The following is a 17,306-nucleotide window of genomic DNA, read 5'->3' as shown; positions in this document are numbered from 1 at the left end:
AGGAATCCTTTTGCAAAAACCACACCTTTTACGCAAAGTAGGTCAAGGGTCAAAGTTGATGTGATGAAAGCACTAAGTGCTCTGTGGTCAAACTTGGGCTCTACCTCCATGCATGCGCCATGTGGTCCTGGACAATTCCATCTGCAATCACCCAGTGATCTTAAAGAACAGATGCCACATTACAGGGAGGAAGGCCTTGAGCTGCAGTGGGCTGTCTTCAGGCTCACAGAGTCACCCTTCTACTGAGGTCAAGAGGTTGGCCAAAACAAACAAACAAACAAATACATGATTCTCAATTCAGACAGTAAGTACAATGAGGGAAAAGAATAACCATATGCAAAGCTCATGGCTTTGGTACAACCCCAAGTACTGTGTTCTTTCTTCCCATAAAAGTATAATCAAAAAGTCCAACTATGGAACAATGTCATTAAAAATATAAGCTAAGCTCAACCCAAGTTTTTTGCTGAACTTGTAATAAAAGACATTATAATTCATTTGACCTTGATCTAATAATCTATGTGTGACTTCAAAAGACATATGAGGTATTTCTTTTTATAAAAAACTCTAGGTAATGAACTCATATTTTAAATTAAAAGAAATTCTCATATTAAATTTCTGAGAGTAGGTTTTTGTGAAAGCATAGTATCTCACGTGCACTTTTCTCCACTACAAGGCTACACTTGATGAAAAGGTTACACAGGCTCACTGGAGCCTACTTTCTTCTCAAATTTCTAATTCTAAGTGACTTTACATTTCAATGAAAACCATTCACTAAACCTCCCAACAGCATCTAGTACATTTTTAATGTCTCAATAAATATAATAAACAGGTCTTAAAATTCTACATCCCATGTGAGGAAAACACTTTAATAAAAAGGTTTAAAAAACGGGGGCATGAAGCAATTTCTAAGCAACCCTTATAAACTTGAGTTTCGTTAAAAAAAAAAAAATCAGACACTGAAAAGTCTAGTGGGGAAAAACAACAGGGCTCACACTGAGGCGAATTTTTGAGAATATGACAAAAATAAACAAACCATGATGAATGAACTTTCTTATGGTAATTAATAGGCAAGTGAAAAAGCCTGTGTCTCCAAGAATGAAGCCAGACTCTATGAAAAGGACCTGGAGTTTGTAACATACAACTTGTTCTGTAGAAAATTTCATCAGAAAACCATGATTCAGTGGCAACCCCAGCAGGGTAAAAGAAGTGCTAGATGTGTAGGCTATCCAAATACATGCAAACAGAGTCACACACACACACACACACACACACACACACACACACAATATATATCTATATATCCTGCAAAGTTCCTAGGGGTGAAAAGGTTATTTCCAGATTTTTAAAGACGTGTTCTTGTGATTTAATTATTTATTTAACATATCCATCATCTTAAATATTTTAAACCTTCTTGTTTAGCTATTTTGAAACATATAATAATTATTAACCATAGTCACCATACTATGCAATAGACCAGCAGAACTTATTCCTCCTATCTAAATGAGACTTTGTACCCATTGACCAAGTCTCCCCTTTCCCCATCCATCCTGTCCCCTGAGCCTCTAGTAACCACCACTCTACTTTCTACCTCTATTACTTTGACTTTTTAAAATTCCACATATAAACCTGATCGTAGAGTATTTGTCTCTCTGTGCCTGGCTTATTTCACTTAACATAATGTCTTCTAGGTTTGTCCATGTTGTTACAAATGACAGAATTACCTAGCTTTTTAACTGTATTTCACTGTGTATATATATTATATATTTTAATGCAATCATCTGTTGATGGACACTTAGGTTGTTTCCATTTCCTGGTTCTTTTGAATAACAATACAATTAGCTTTGCGCTGTGGCAGTATCAAAGCCAATGAGGTGCCATTGCAGTACTGAAGACAATGAGGTTTACCCGAGGTGTGATTATTGGTAATAATGCTGCAATGAACATAAAAGTATGGACATCTCTTTGACATACTGAAGTCATTTCCTTTCGGTATATACCCAGTACTGAAATTGCTAGATGATATGGAAATTCTATTGTTATTTTTTGAGAAATCTTCACACTGTTTTCCACAATGGCTATATTAACTTACATTCCACCAACAGTGTGTAAGAGTTCTCTTTTCTCCACATCCTTGGCAAACTCCTTTCATGATAAAAACTCTCAACAAATGAGGTATAGATAGAATGTTTCTTAATATGATAAAGGCCATATATGACAAGCCAAGAGCTAACAAGATACTCAATGGTGAAAAGCTGAAAGCTTTTCTTCTAAAATCAGAACAAGACAACGACGCCTACTCTCACCACATCTGTTCAACATAGTACTGAACATCCTAGGCAGAGCAATTAGGCAAGAGAAATAAATAAAAGGCATCCAGATAGAAAAGGATGAAGTCAAATTGCCCCTGCTTGCTGATGACATAATCTTATATATAGAAAATCCTACAGACTCTATCAAAAAACAGTTAGAACCGATACATTCAATTAAGCTGCAGGATACAAAAATCAACCTATAAAAATCAGGAGCATTTTTATACACTAACAACAGTCTGAAAAAGAAAAAAGAAAACAGTCCCATTTATAATAGCATCAAAAAATACTTAGGAGAAAATTTAACCAAGGAAATGAAAAATCTGTATACTGAAAATGATAAAACATTGATAAAAAAATTGAAGATGACATGAATAAATGGAAAGATCATGCTGTGTTCACAGATTGGAAGAATCAATATTGTTAAAACGGCCATGTTACTTAAAGCAATCTACAGATTCAATGTAATCCCAATCAAAATTCCAATGTCATTCTTCACAGAAATAGAAAAAACAATCCTAAAATTTATTTGAAACCACAAAAAAACCCAAATAGCCAAAGTAATCTTGATCAAAAAGGACAAAACTACAAAAATCACATGACCAGATTTCAAAATATATTACAAAGCTATAGGATTCAAAACAGCATGATGCTGGCATAAAAATAGACACACTGTCCAGTGGAACAGAATGGAGTGTCCAGAAATAAACCCAAATACCTATGGTCAATTGATTTGCAACAAAGGTGGCAAGAATACAGAATGGGGAAAGGACAGCCTATTTAATAAGTGGTGTTATTAAAACTGTATATCTATACATACACAAAAATGAAAATAGATCCTTACTTCATCCTTTATAAAAGAATACACTCAAAAGGAATTAAAGACTTAAACCTAAAACTATAAAACACACAAAGACAACATAAGGTTTATGAAAGGTTCCATGACATTGATCTGGGCAATTATTTCTTGGATATGACCCAAAAGCACAAGCAATGAAAGTAGAAAATAGACAAATGGGATGGCATCAAATCAAAATGCTTCTGCACACAAAGGAAACAATTAATGGAGTAAAGAGTAAAGAGGAGTAAAGAGGAGTAAAGAGACAACCACAAATTGGGAGAAAATATTTGCAAATTATGCACTGAATAGGGGCTAATATCTAATATATATAATATATATATATTTTAATATATATAATACGTATAATATATAATATGTATATATAATATGCATAATATTATATATTTTATATATAAAAATATATATTTTAATATATAATATGTATTATAATATGCATTTGAATGTATATATTATATATTATATAATATATAGTATATATTATTATATAATACTATATATTATTATTATATACTATATGTTATATAATAATATATACTATATGTTATATAATAATATATACTATATGTTATATAATATATACATTCAAATGCATATTATAATACATATTATATATTATGATATTTGAATATATAATACATATTATATATTATTATGTATATTATATATAATATATATTATGTAATACACATATTATATATTATGTAATATACATATTATATAATTACATAATATACATATACATATTACATAATATATTAGATAATATACATATTATATAATATGTTATATTATACATACATATTATATATAATATATAATACATATTATAATATATTACATATTAATATATAATATATTAATATATTATATATTTATATGTAATATATTATAATATAATATATTCTATTATATTTATTGTATATATTATATATCATAATTATAATATACAATTATATATTATATAATATATTACATTTTTTATAATTATATATTATATAATATATTACATATTATATAATATAGTATAATACATATTATATATTTGAATATATATAATATATACATATATATGTCTAAAATTATAACAAACTACTCAATAACTGAAAGGCAAATAACCCTATTGAAATTGGGCAAAGGATCTGAACAGACATTTCTCAAAAGAAAACATACAAATGGCCAACAGATAAATGAAAAAATGCTCAACATCACTAATCAGAGAAATGTAAATTAAAACCACAATGAGATATTATCTCACATCTGTTAGAATGGCTATCAGCAAAAAAAGATGAAAGTGTTCTAGCTAGAAACTAGTTTATCAGGAAAAATAAAATGTCAAAGCAAGAAATAAAAGCATCTGTCTATATCTCTACTTAGATTCTACTCATGGCCTACACCAATATTCATTTCCCCAACAAAGCTAAACTTCTTCCCCCACTACCTTCACATGCTTTACAGAGCCAACAGTAATGAATATAGAATATGGCTGACTCTCACAGCACAGACACAATGTTTAAGAAACCACACAGTTAAGGGAGACTTTAGCCTTTCAAGTTTCCAAAACAAGTTGTCCTCATTGCAGATAAAACATAGTCCAAACATGTAGCCATGCTCAACTTCTAAGAGTTGTTAGATAATTCTCACATTTATCTGTATTCAAAAATCAGAAATGGGTACAGCCCAGTATTAAAAAGCATTTCAGCTAGTGTAACTGAAAACTGACTGAAAAATAAAAGCCAAACTATGAAACAATCAAATCTGCCTCAGACATGATCCCCCTGAACTTAACTTCCATTTCTTCCCTCTTATCTCACTCTCACCTCAATCAGAAGTAACAGCTCCTTTTGGATATATACCCAGTAATGAGATCACTGGATCTAATGATAGTTCTGTTTTATGGTTTTTTTTTTTTTTTTTTTTTTTTTTTTCAGAAATCCCCACACTGTTCTCCACAGTGGCTGAACCAATTTATACTCCTACCAACAGTATATAATTGTTCCCTCTTCTCACAGCCTCACTAGTATCTGTTGCTCTGACTGGTGTAAAATGGTATCTCATAATGATTTGGATTTGCATTTCTCTGATGATTAGTGATGTGGAAGATTTTTTCATATGTTTGTTGGCCACCTGTATGTCTTCTTTGAGAAGTGTCTGTTCATGCCTTTTGCCCATCTTTAAAAATTAGTCTTTATTAAATGTATGTATGGCTTACATGTACTTTAATGTTTAATATTAGAAGTGTTCTGGGTCTATTTAAAAGTGACCAGAAATATGCCATATGAACTTAACTCTTGTTTATATCAATTGGCCTATAGCAAAATTCATTTTGTTATATGTTGTTTTAATTAAAGTTGCAGTTCTCTCTTTTTTTAAGTTCAGGAGTACAAGTGCAGGTTTGCTACATAGGTAAACTTGTGTCATGAATGTTTGTTGTGCAGATTATTTCATCACCCAGGCATTAAACCTAATATCCATTAGTTACTTTTCCTGATCCTCTCCCTCCTCCCACCTTCCACTCTCTGAAAGATCCAGTGTGTGTTGTTCTACTCTACATGTCCACGTGTTCTTGTCATTAAGCTCCCACTTATAAGTGAGAACATGAGGTATTTGGTTTTTTGTTCCTGCGTTAGTTTGCTAAGGATAATGGCCTCCAGCTCCATTCATGTCCCTGCAAAGGACAGATTTCTTTTTTTTTTTTTTTAATGGCTTCATCTTTTGACCATTTTTTTTCATGAGGCTATTTTTTGCTTGTTGAATTGGTTAAGTTCCTTATATTAATAGGTGCTGGATAAAGGACCTTTGTGGAATGTATAGTTTGCAAATATTTTCTCCCGCCCTGTAGGTTGTCCGTTTACTCTGTGGAGAGTTTCTTGAGCTGTGCAGAAGCTCTTTGGTTTAATTAGGTTCCACTTGTCTATTTTTGTTCCTGCTGCAATTACTTTTGAGGACTTAGTCAGAAATTATTTGCCAAAGCCAATATCTAGAACGGTATTTCCTAGGTTTTCTTCTGTGACTCTTATAGTTTGAGGTCTTACATTTAAATCTTTTATCCACATTGGGTTAATTTTTATATGTGGTGAAGGTTTTTTTTTTGGGAGGGGGTCCAGTTTCATTCTTCTGCAAATGGCTAGCCATCTAGCATCATTTATTAAATAGGAAATTCTTTCCCCATTGCTTATTTTTATTGATTTTATTAAAGATTGGATGACTGTAGACGTGTGGCTTTATTTTTGGATTCTCTATTCTTTTCCATAGGTCTATGTGTCTTTTTGTACTAGTACCATGCTGTTTTGGTCGCTATAACAATAAATTGTTCTACCAAAAAGACACATGCACTCATATGTTCATCACAGCACTATACACAATAGCAAAGATTTAGAATCAACCTAGGTGTGTGCCAACGGTGGACTGGATAAGGAAAATGTGGTATATATACACCATGGAACACTACACAGCCAAAAAAAGAACAAAATCATGTCCTTTGCAGTAACATGGATGCAGCTGGAGGCTATTTAAGTGAATTAAGGCAGGAACAGAAAAGCAAATACCACATGCTCTAACTTATAACTGGGAGCTAAACACCGGGTGCACATGGACCCGAAGATGGCAACAATAGACACTGGGGACTCCTAGATGGGGGAGAAAGAGGGACAAAGATAGAAAAACTATTGAGTATTCTTCTCAGTACCTGGGCAACAGGATTAATCAAACCCAAAACCTTAGCATCATGCAATATACCCAGATAACAAACCTACAAATGTACCCCTGAATCAAAACCAACAGTTGATTTTTTTAAAAAAAGGAAGTAATGGATTCTGGATTCTACTCCCTCCTTTTGTCCCATGGGCAAAGGCTTATCACAGAGTCTGTTCAGGGCAATGAAAAAAGGAAAAAAAAAAAAAAAAAAAAAACCTTTAAGTTATCTCTCTCACTGGTTGCCCTAAGTTTCAAACACCTCCAAAGCCTGCAGACATAGGTGATTTCCTAAGAAATACACGAAGGAAACTAACATTGATTGAGAGCTTAATATGGGTGCGGGTGTGTGTACAAGAAGAACTCACTTAACGGCCTTTTGAACTCATGAGAAAACTGAGGACTAGAGATATAAAGTAATTTGCCCAGGTTTATTCAGTCAGTCAGTGGCAGAGCTGAGATTCAAATCTGTGTTGGACAGCTTGGGCTGCCATAACAAAATACTACAAACTGGGGTGCTTAAACAGAAATACATTTTCTCATAATTCTGAAAGCTGGGAAGTCTAAGATCAAGGTGCCAGCTGACTCAGTCACTGGTGATAATTCTCTTACAATAATAAGCATTTGTGTATCTAAACACATCTAAACCTAGAAAAAGTAACGTGATACACTACAACCTAGCTAGGTGACAGGAATTTTTCAACCCCATTATAATGTTATGGGACTACCATCACATACATGGTCTGTTGTTGACCAAAATGTTGTTACATGGCATATGACTGTATTTCATTCATCTTTGCTTGGTTCAATCAAGAGCAAGGAAGTCCATTAATAATTTTCTTCAAAGAACTTTATCCTCATTTAATTCACAGATGTGAAAAAATTTCATAGTCAATATGCAAACTGCAAAATTTGTATAATATGACACAACATAATAAATAAAGTCTGATAAATTTATTTTCAACTCTAAAAATGAAACAACTGGTAGCCAAAAGTATTATGCCTGTTTGCCAGTTTTGTTTCTGCATATGTTGCATGTTCTAATTTTATTAGGTAACACATGCTTCATTCAGTAACAAGCTAACACACTGCCCAGAGCAGACAGCCCTGAACTAGGAGTCAAAAAAATTGGATGTCCATTCTGGCCCTGTGGAGGTAAAGAACTAGGCAGACTTGATCTATAAACCTCAACTGCCTCCACTATAAAGTGGGAATTAACTCCCCTCTTCTGGACAATTTTACACAACTATCACCAAGAATATTAGAGGGAAGGAGGCAGAAGAAGCAAAGTTCAAACCAACAGCTAATTCCATCTCTTCAAATACTAATAAAAAGATATGATTATAAAAGATTTTAGAATATGTATCCTGTTAAAGAAAATGTGGCACACATACACCATGGAATACTACGCAGCTGTAAAAAAGAATGCAATCATGTCCTTCGCAGGGACATAGGTGAAACTGGAAACCATCATTCTCAGCAAACTAACACAGGAACAGAAAACCAAACACCACATGTTCTCACTCCTAAGTGGGAGCTGAACAATGAGAACATATGGATATAGGGAGGGGAACATCACACACCAAGACCTGTCAGGGGGTAGGGGACAAAGGGAGGGATAGTATTAGGAGAAATACCTAATGCAGATGACAGGTTGATGGGTGCAGCAAACCACCAAGGCACATGTATACCTATGTAACAAACCTGCACATTCTGCACATGTACCCCAGAACTTAAAGTATAATAAAAAATAAAAATAAACAAATTTTAAAAAGAATATGTATCCTGTATGCCAACAGCAGTTCTCTTTTTGGTACCTGCTACATTAGGACAATTTCTTCCTAGACAATTATCAGAATAAGGCTTCTCAGCTTTGAATCCTTTTGAGGGAGGGTAATGACAGACCAAAACAGCAGCAATATGACACGATTCCGATGAGAAGTCATAATTAACACTGAGATCTCACTGGCATTTCTGATTGAAATCTAAAAGCCTGTGTATTGTCTTTGCAAGTTACCCTTAACTATATAATTTTAAATAAACTGTTTGGGAAAGCAATCATTAGGCTCAGAGATTAAATAATAAAAATAACTACAATTGTATTGACTGTATCAACTACATTTCTGATGGAATATTGCGTAGTTTACATTACTATCTCATTTAATTTTAAGACACATGATTTTCATAAATCATGTTTAAACAGGATAGAACTTTCAGCAAGGAGGTCATATAGCATTCACTGCCCAAGGGCCCATAATTCCAGTTAGCTTTGGACAGGACAGATATAAAAGACGGGAAGGAACCAGAGCCATTCATACCCTGGGGTTGGTATCCCTGCAGTATATCGAAACGTGTTTCCATAAGTTTAATGTGTAAGACTGTTAAACAGATATTAGGTATTCCTTGTGATGAGATCTGTAATCTATTTTCAAATATTTTTGCAGAGGGAGTGTCTAAGAGACCACACCTCAGGGATGGCTGACCAGCACTGTGCAAGAAAGGCCATTCTCCAGAGGCAGTTAATGCAAGCTGCTCAGCTATCTCTATCTAAATCAACAATCGAGGCTTTAATACGCACACTAATGTCTGAAATGGGCTTTCAATGGTGAAATTAAAGTCATTCTGGACGTGTGGATTAGCTGAAATCTCTTAGAGATGCTCTACTACTACCTCTTCCATAGCTAGAATAAGAGTCTACTGGAGGCCAATAGCTTTGTTCTTTAAGGAAGCTGCCTGAGGCCTAGGACCTAAACAGTACTGGGTGCAGCCACTGGCTGAGTTGAGTTTCTAGATGTCTGGTGCAGACTATGAGGGTAGCAGATTCCTACCTCCGTGCAAAGCTTGTATATGTCTGAAGCAAACCTTTCAGATAAGATCACGGTGAGAGCCCCTATAAAGAGAGAGCTAGACAACCTCAAGTTTATGAAGCAGGGTTTTCAAACTATTTTGCTTGAGATGGCCAAGAAATACCAGTGTAATAAAGATCTGTGTGTGGGGAGGGTTCAGTCTGAAACTTGCTTCAGTTCGATCTGGTAGTAGGGTGACAATACTACTAGCGTATTTGAAAAGTTTTTGGGGCCAGGTAAGGTGGCTCACACCTGTAATCCCAGCACTTTGGGAGGCCGAGGCGGGTAGATCACTTGAGGTCAGGAGTTTGAGACTAGCCTGGCCAACATGGTGAAACCCTATCTCTACTAAAAACACAAATTAGCTGGGTGTGGTGGCAGGTGGCTATAATCCCAGATACTCAGGAGGCTGAGGCATGAGAATCGCTTGAACCTGGGAGGCAGAAGTTGTAGTGAGCTGAGATTGCGTTACTGCACTATGCCTGGATGACAGAGCGAGCCTCTGTCTCAAAAACAAAAAAGCAAAAAAAAAAAGGAAAAGTTTTCACTTTACATTTGTTATCCAGGCAACATTATCAATGACATCCCCTTCCAGTCTTAAAGTATCCCAGTTAGGATGATAAATTATATGGTATTTCTATCTAACCGTGACATTGTCGGGGGATAAAGCTGAACCTTATGGAATTGCAAATTCTTTTGCAACTACTGTTACCTATGAAAATGGACCTAAGATGTGTGAAGAGCACACTGACCCCTGAAATATGGACCAAATGTTGTAAAAAAAATTTAATCAATTTTCACAAAACTAAACTACCACTATGAAGCTGTAGGATACTCTTATAATATCAATTTACGGGAATAACAGGCCAAAATCATTTGAAATCAGTCCCCCACTAACAACAACTAAAAATGCTGAGTGAAACGTGTTTGTAAAATATCACAAAGACATCAAAGAGCTGACAAAATCATAAAGAATTACCGTGCTAAACAAAATGAAGAGAGAACTCAGGGAAGTGACACAGCTCGCAAACTGCTTTTGCCCTGAGTGTATCTGCCTATCCTAACAAACGTCAACTTTCTCTCAACAGTTTCACAGTGGCAGGGGCCAAATATCAAAGCCCAGAACCCACTTACCATAGAGATTCTAGACATACCCCACAATGAAATGGGACTCAAAGGGCTATACTGAGGGGAACCAACCCATTCCGTGGACATACAGTTAGCACTGGCTGAAGGGACCCCCCCACATCCCCCAAAGCTTGATTCACGGTGATCCTAAACCCACAGTGCCCCCAGACCCTAGCACACACACACACATAAATGGTAAATCTTCTCTGGAAGGCACTTTCCTCTCAGACTTCAAATTAGTGTAAACCACAGAGTGAGACTTTTTCAGAGCTATTATAACTGTAGGCCAGTTTGAACATTACCAAAGAGCCAGCAGCTCAGGCCTTCACTATAACTTTTATATACTAAACATACACAGGTAATTATTTTGGAATGCCTCCTTATATTTGCCGCATTAATGAACTGAGTCAAGAACCTGACCTCTTCTCTCCTCTCTGCCTTTTGAATGTATGTGTTGCCAAGAATGCTCCACATCTATTATCGTGGGAAATAACCTGTATTCAAATAACAGACTGAGCAAGTGGTGCTCAGTAGATGTGGTAGCAGGACCAGGGTTAGAACTTTGATACCTAGAATCCAAGCCTTACACACGAATTACTCTAACGGAGCACTTTGAAATATAAATGTTACAAACTAAATGCAACCCTAGAGTACTGTCAGCAAAGAAGAGGAGAGAAAATGATTCTTGCTGTTTATTAGAATATTACATAAACTTTGTTTTAGAGAAACCAGTGCTGGTGATAAGAAAAGCACAATCTTGGAGAAGCAGTGTGTCTGAATGAAAAAAAAAAAATACTTGTTAAAGAAGGGGCCCAAGTGCAAGTTCAACCTGTTCCACTAATGAGCTGTGTGATACTGAGAGGGAAACCGGAGCACTCACAGGTCTTCTTTTGCCTGTCAATAAAAATGCCACATAGCCAAAGCAAGACTAAATACAAAGAACAGATCTGGAAGCATCACATTACCTGACTTCAAACTATACAATAAGGCCATAGTCAGCAAAACAGTATGGTACTGGTATAAAAACAGACACATAGACCAGTGAAACAAAGTGAAATACTTACAGCCAACTGATCTTTGACAAAGCAAACAAAAACATAAAGTGAGGAAAGGACACTCTATTCAACAAATGGTGCTGGGATAATTGGCAAGACACTGTAGGAGAATGAAACTGGATCCTCATCTCTCACATTATACAAAAACCCACTCAAGATGGGTCCAGGACTTAAACCTAAGACCTGAAACTATAAAAATTCTAGAAGATAACACTGGGAAAACCCTTCTAGACATTGGCTTAAGCAAAGACTTCATGACCAAGAACCCAAAGCAAATGCAATGAAAACAAAGATAAATAGGTGGGACTTAACTAAACTAATGAGCTTCTGCATGGCAAAAGGAATAGTCAGCAGAGTAAACAGACAACCCACAGAGTGGGAGAAAGTCTTCACAATCTATACATCTGACAGAGGACCAATATCCAGAATCTACAAGGAATACAAACAAGTTAGCAAGAAGAAAACAAACAATTCCATCAAAAAGTGGGCTAAGGACATAAATAGACAATTCTCAAAAGAAGATATGCAAATGGCCAACAAACATGAAAAAATGCTCAGCATCACCAATGATCAGGGAAATGCAAATCAAAACCACAATAGGATACCACCTTACCCCTGCAAGAATGGCCATATTTTAAAAAGTTAAAAAAATAATAGATGTTGGCATGGGTGCAGTGAAAAGGGAACATTTCTACACTGCTTGTGGGAATGTAAACCAGTACAACCACTATGGAAAACAGTGTGCAGATTCCTTAAAGAACTAAAAGTAGAACTACCATTTGATCCAGCAGTCCTATTACTGGTCTACTCAGAGGAAAAGAAGCCATTATATGAAAAAGATACTTTTGTACACGCATGTTTATAGCAGCACAACTTGCAATTGCAAAAATATGGAACCAGCCTAAATGCCCATCAATCAATGAGTAGATAAAGAATTGTGGCATATTCCATATGATGAAATACTACTCAGCTATAAAAAGGAACGAATTAATGGCATTCGCAGCAACCTGGATGGAGCTGGAGACTATTTTTCTAAGTGAACTCAGGAATGTAAAACCAAACATTGTATGTTCTCACATTCATAAGTGAGAGCTAAGCTGTGAGGATGCAAAGGCATCAAAAGTGATACAATGGACTTTGGGGACTTGGGGGAACGGTGGGAGGGGGTAAGGAATAAAAGACTACAACTCGGGTTCAGTGTATACTGCTCGGGTGATGGGTGCACCAAAATCTCATAAATCACCACTAAAGAACTTACTCATGTAACCAAATACCACCTGTTCCCCAAAAACCTATAGAAATAAAAAATATTTTTTAAAAATGACATTAGAGGTCTAGATAAATTCTGTGGCCACTTCTATATCCAAAATCAATGATGTTTATGCTTCTGTGAATTTCTCAGTGGAGGCATATCCTGAGAGAAGTCAAGTTTACGCTAGAGGACACAAGCGATTCACACATCTAACTCCTGTTTGCAGACAATACACCAAGCCAGAACAGGACTTTGCCTGCAGGAGGGCACAACCTCTTACTGCTTTAGAATTGGAAAGTCGCCATATTTTTTTAAAAAAAAAAGTGTACAGGGTTTCAAAGGGACTAAAGGAATCACTTAACATCCTAATGGGATAAAGTCTATGCATGATTCTGTATGACCCTTCAACTACCGCCTTTCATGCCATGTTATTGCTAGCGTTGCATGTTCAAGCAAGCAAATTTTCAGTGAACTCTCACTGGCTTTACCACAGACACAGATGTCAGGCGGACTCTTTTGTTCATAAGGTTCTCATTATCAACTCAACCCGAGTTGAATATTTGACTGAAGGAAAGAACCATATCATTATTTTCAGATTTCATCCTATGACTTAACTGGGCTACATCTGCCAGCTTTAGAAACACCAAGTACTGCCTGGCGCCAGCCTTGGCCTTCTCTTCGATGACTAGTACCCCAAATGTTTCAGCTTGAGGAAGTCTCCTCCCCATCAAAACAATGTAATAAAAACTGAAATTGTGATTAAGAGTTACTCATCAATTGACAGGCATACCAAGCTTGTGCTATTTATGAATTATCCCACACAAGATTTTCAGTCCAACAAATAGAATCCACATTCGTAAAGGGGTAAGCTAGAAAGCCAGTTAAATGCTTTCGTGATTATAAGGTCTGTGTTATTCTTGAAACCATATTTCTTTAATAGGTAAACTGGCATTCCACTGGATAATTCAATCTGCTTTAAATCTATTCTTAGGTTCTAGTCAGCTTAAGGGAGGCTCTGAATTTACACTTAATTCCTCTATTCACCTTTGGGCAGTATCTCTCAGAAAAAATGTCATAAGCGGATACAGCATAAGAATGGTCATCAGTTGTACAGTAGAATTCAAGTATTAAAATATTGACACTAAAGCCATTTATAAAATATTAAGAACCACTCTAATTCCAAACAGAAAATATTTCTGTTCATATATTGCAAACCTCACTCCCACGTGAAGGTACTAGGAGACAGGATCCTAGGGGGTGGCCATTAGGTCACAAGGGTAGAATTCTCATGCATGGGATCAGTCCCTTTATAAAACAGACCAAGAGAACTCTCTTTCCTTCCTTCTGCCAGTTGAGGATACACGGAGAAGATGGCAGTCTGCGACCTGGAAGACGGCCCTCCCCAGAACGGAATATGCTGGCACCCTGATCTCGAACTTCCAGCCTCCTAGAACTGTGAGAAATAAACTTCTCTTATTTATCACCCACCAGTCTGGGGCACTTGGTTATAGTAGCCTGGACTAAGATGTCACATGAGAATGAGACAGTAAGGTATACAAATAACACCTCAGGCAAATTAATAGTAATCCTTCCAGAAACAATCATGGGAGATAGCTTGATCACACTTATGGGAAATATACTAACCTCAGTCTACACAGAAACTCTAAGTTTGAAATAACTTTACCACCAAGCATCATATCCTTCAGCCCAAATTTTAATATTCAAAAGCTAACTTTTTATTCTGACACTTACCATGTTGTATGTCTTTCATATCTAAATGAAGACTAGACATTAGTATTCCAACTGCTTGTGATCTTTTGTTGCTTAATAACTTGACAACCTGCTCGAGAAAGAAAGTAAAAGGGGAAAACGTTAATTTGAACTCCAATATGCTTACTAGCATTTTAAAAAATCCTAAATGAAGAACAAATTAAGGGAAAATACCTCACATCATTACCTAAAGTATTCAAAACAGCTGGTTTTTTTAATGTTTGAAGAGTTTTTGGTTTTTATATCATAAATCTTCAAAATCCATCATTTTCCCCCATTATTCACCATCAGCCTCAAAGACATGTTTTTAACCAGTCTTTTGAGAGCCTGATCTGTCAACAAGTAAAATTTCTAATGGTCTAGGAAATTAGTCTGATCTCTGTAAAATCACAATTACACATATGATCATTTGCAGCCTGAGATTTGAAGTGTTTTTTTTAATGTGAGCCTTGAAACACTGAAGCTTGAAACATGTCAACAAGTGAAGGGCAAAAAAAAAAAAAAAAAATTACACACATAGAGAATCTGCTAGATTAGTTTGGTTGTATCACGAAAATTTCAAAAAAAAAAAAGTGCTTTCACTTGGGTCACATAGAAAGCTCACTATTTTACTGGAAGTTCCTCTCATTCTGCATTTGACCCACATTTTGGGGAGAACTTTCCTACTAATTAACAGAGGGATACAAGTATCATATTAAAAGGGCTGCACCAGCACAATCTCAAGTCTGGATTTCCAGCAAGTCTTGAAGAATCAGGGCACACGATCCCATGGGAAGGTTTCCTAAAACAGAGGTGGGCAGGCTGTTACAGAACAGACAGATATTTTTTTGACCATGTTTTCCAGACAATAGCATCACCAGGAAATCCTGCTTATGAAACTGACCCAGGTCCTGATCGTGTGAAGGGCAGCATTTTCTATTTACTCCCAATGTTTTGTTTTAAATCTGCTTAGAAAAACACTGGAGGAAAAGGAAAGAAAGTGGTTATAGTCAAATTACCAGAAGTGACAGCTGCCCTAACAGCTATTGCATCTGTGGACCCTGTCTTCCCTTATGGTTTAAGCTGGGTCAATCAGAATAGCAATAAAATAATCATACCCAACTGTTACACAAAGTCACAGAGTAAAACAATATTCTTAACAGCAATAATAGCACTCTGGGTGCCCCAGCATGGATGGGGTGGGGAATAAAACATAACACTTTCAGAAGGACCAACCACAAAAACCACCCTGACCTTTTTTGTTGTTGTTTGTTTGTTTTGAGATGGAGTCTCGCTCTGTCACCCAGGATGGAGTGCAGTGGCGTGATCTCGGCTCACTGCAGCCTCCACCTCCCACGTTCAAGTGAGTCTCATGCCTCAGCCTCCCAAGTAGCTGGGACTAGAGGCGCATGCCACCAAGCCTGGCTATTTTTTTTTTTTTTTGTACTTTTAGTAGGAACCGGGTTTCACCATGTTGGCCAGACAGTTCTCGAACTCCTGACCTCAGGTGATCCACCCACCTCGGCCTCCCAAAGTGTTGAAATAACAGGCGTAAACCACCGCTGCCCGGTCCTGCCCTAATCATTTCTGAAAGCCTCTGGGTAAAGCACAATATCTCCCAAAAGGCACCACTTTTGCAAAAGAAAAAACAACATATACATTTTGATTCTAAATTTACTCTTTAAACATTTCTCTAAATTCCACCTAGAAAAATGAGGTTATAACTAGAATATGAACCTATTAGTACAGTGAAGTATTTCTATCCATAGCATTGTCCTCTTCAGAGCTTAAAAAATAGGAATTTAGTATCAGAGAAGCAGAAGGTGTATACTCTGTCCTGAAAACCAGTTTCTCACCACAAGTCAGTGCAATCCGGGCCCAGTCATGCTGCTTGATGAAAATGCTTTTATTAAGGTTTTCTATCATTTTCTGGTTTCTCAGTGCAATAGGCACGTTTCAATCCATGTATCATTTGACCTCCCTAGAGTATTAACATGTTGATCACACCCTTATAGTAACTTCTTTTCCAGGGCTCCTAACATTTCTTCTCAGTCCTTTTGAAGATGAATTATTCTGATTTCACCTTAAATATGTGCATATCCTATAGTTCTGTTCTCTGTACCTTATTCTCTTCACATTACAACCTATATAATTTCTCCTGTAGAAACATACATGTTTGCATCTTCAACTTGGCAGTCTCCTACTTTCCAAAAAGATATCTCCATTTAAATTGTCCACATAATCTCCATTTGACATGTCTAAAATGACACACATTGATCAGTTCCACCCCAACACTAGCAGCCAGCTTCTTCTCCTTTATGCTACATATTGAGATAAAGGTACCACTATTCTTCATCTGCCTACCAACATTAGGAATCTAGAAACCAGTCAAGACTCCTACCTCCCCTTCACCTG

General features: G+C 36.2%; 1 protein-coding gene across 2 annotated transcripts in view; it reads right to left on the bottom strand.

Moving 5' to 3' along the window:
* The window catches only part of FMN2 (formin 2), a 399,343-nt gene that overhangs the window by 214,887 nt on the left and 167,150 nt on the right, over positions 1-17,306 (bottom strand). For both annotated transcript variants that reach the window (XM_025363337.1, XM_025363416.1), the window contains exon 5: positions 14,895-14,982. In XM_025363337.1, coding sequence (XP_025219122.1) covers positions 14,895-14,982 — 88 coding nt within the window. The remainder of the gene's footprint in view (positions 1-14,894; positions 14,983-17,306) is intronic.

This window comes from Theropithecus gelada, chromosome 1 (genome assembly GCF_003255815.1).
Source record: "Theropithecus gelada isolate Dixy chromosome 1, Tgel_1.0, whole genome shotgun sequence".
Classification (NCBI taxonomy): domain Eukaryota; kingdom Metazoa; phylum Chordata; class Mammalia; order Primates; family Cercopithecidae; genus Theropithecus; species Theropithecus gelada.
The sequence above is the reverse complement of the archived record's forward strand: the minus strand, read 5'-3'. Positions and strand labels throughout refer to the sequence as shown.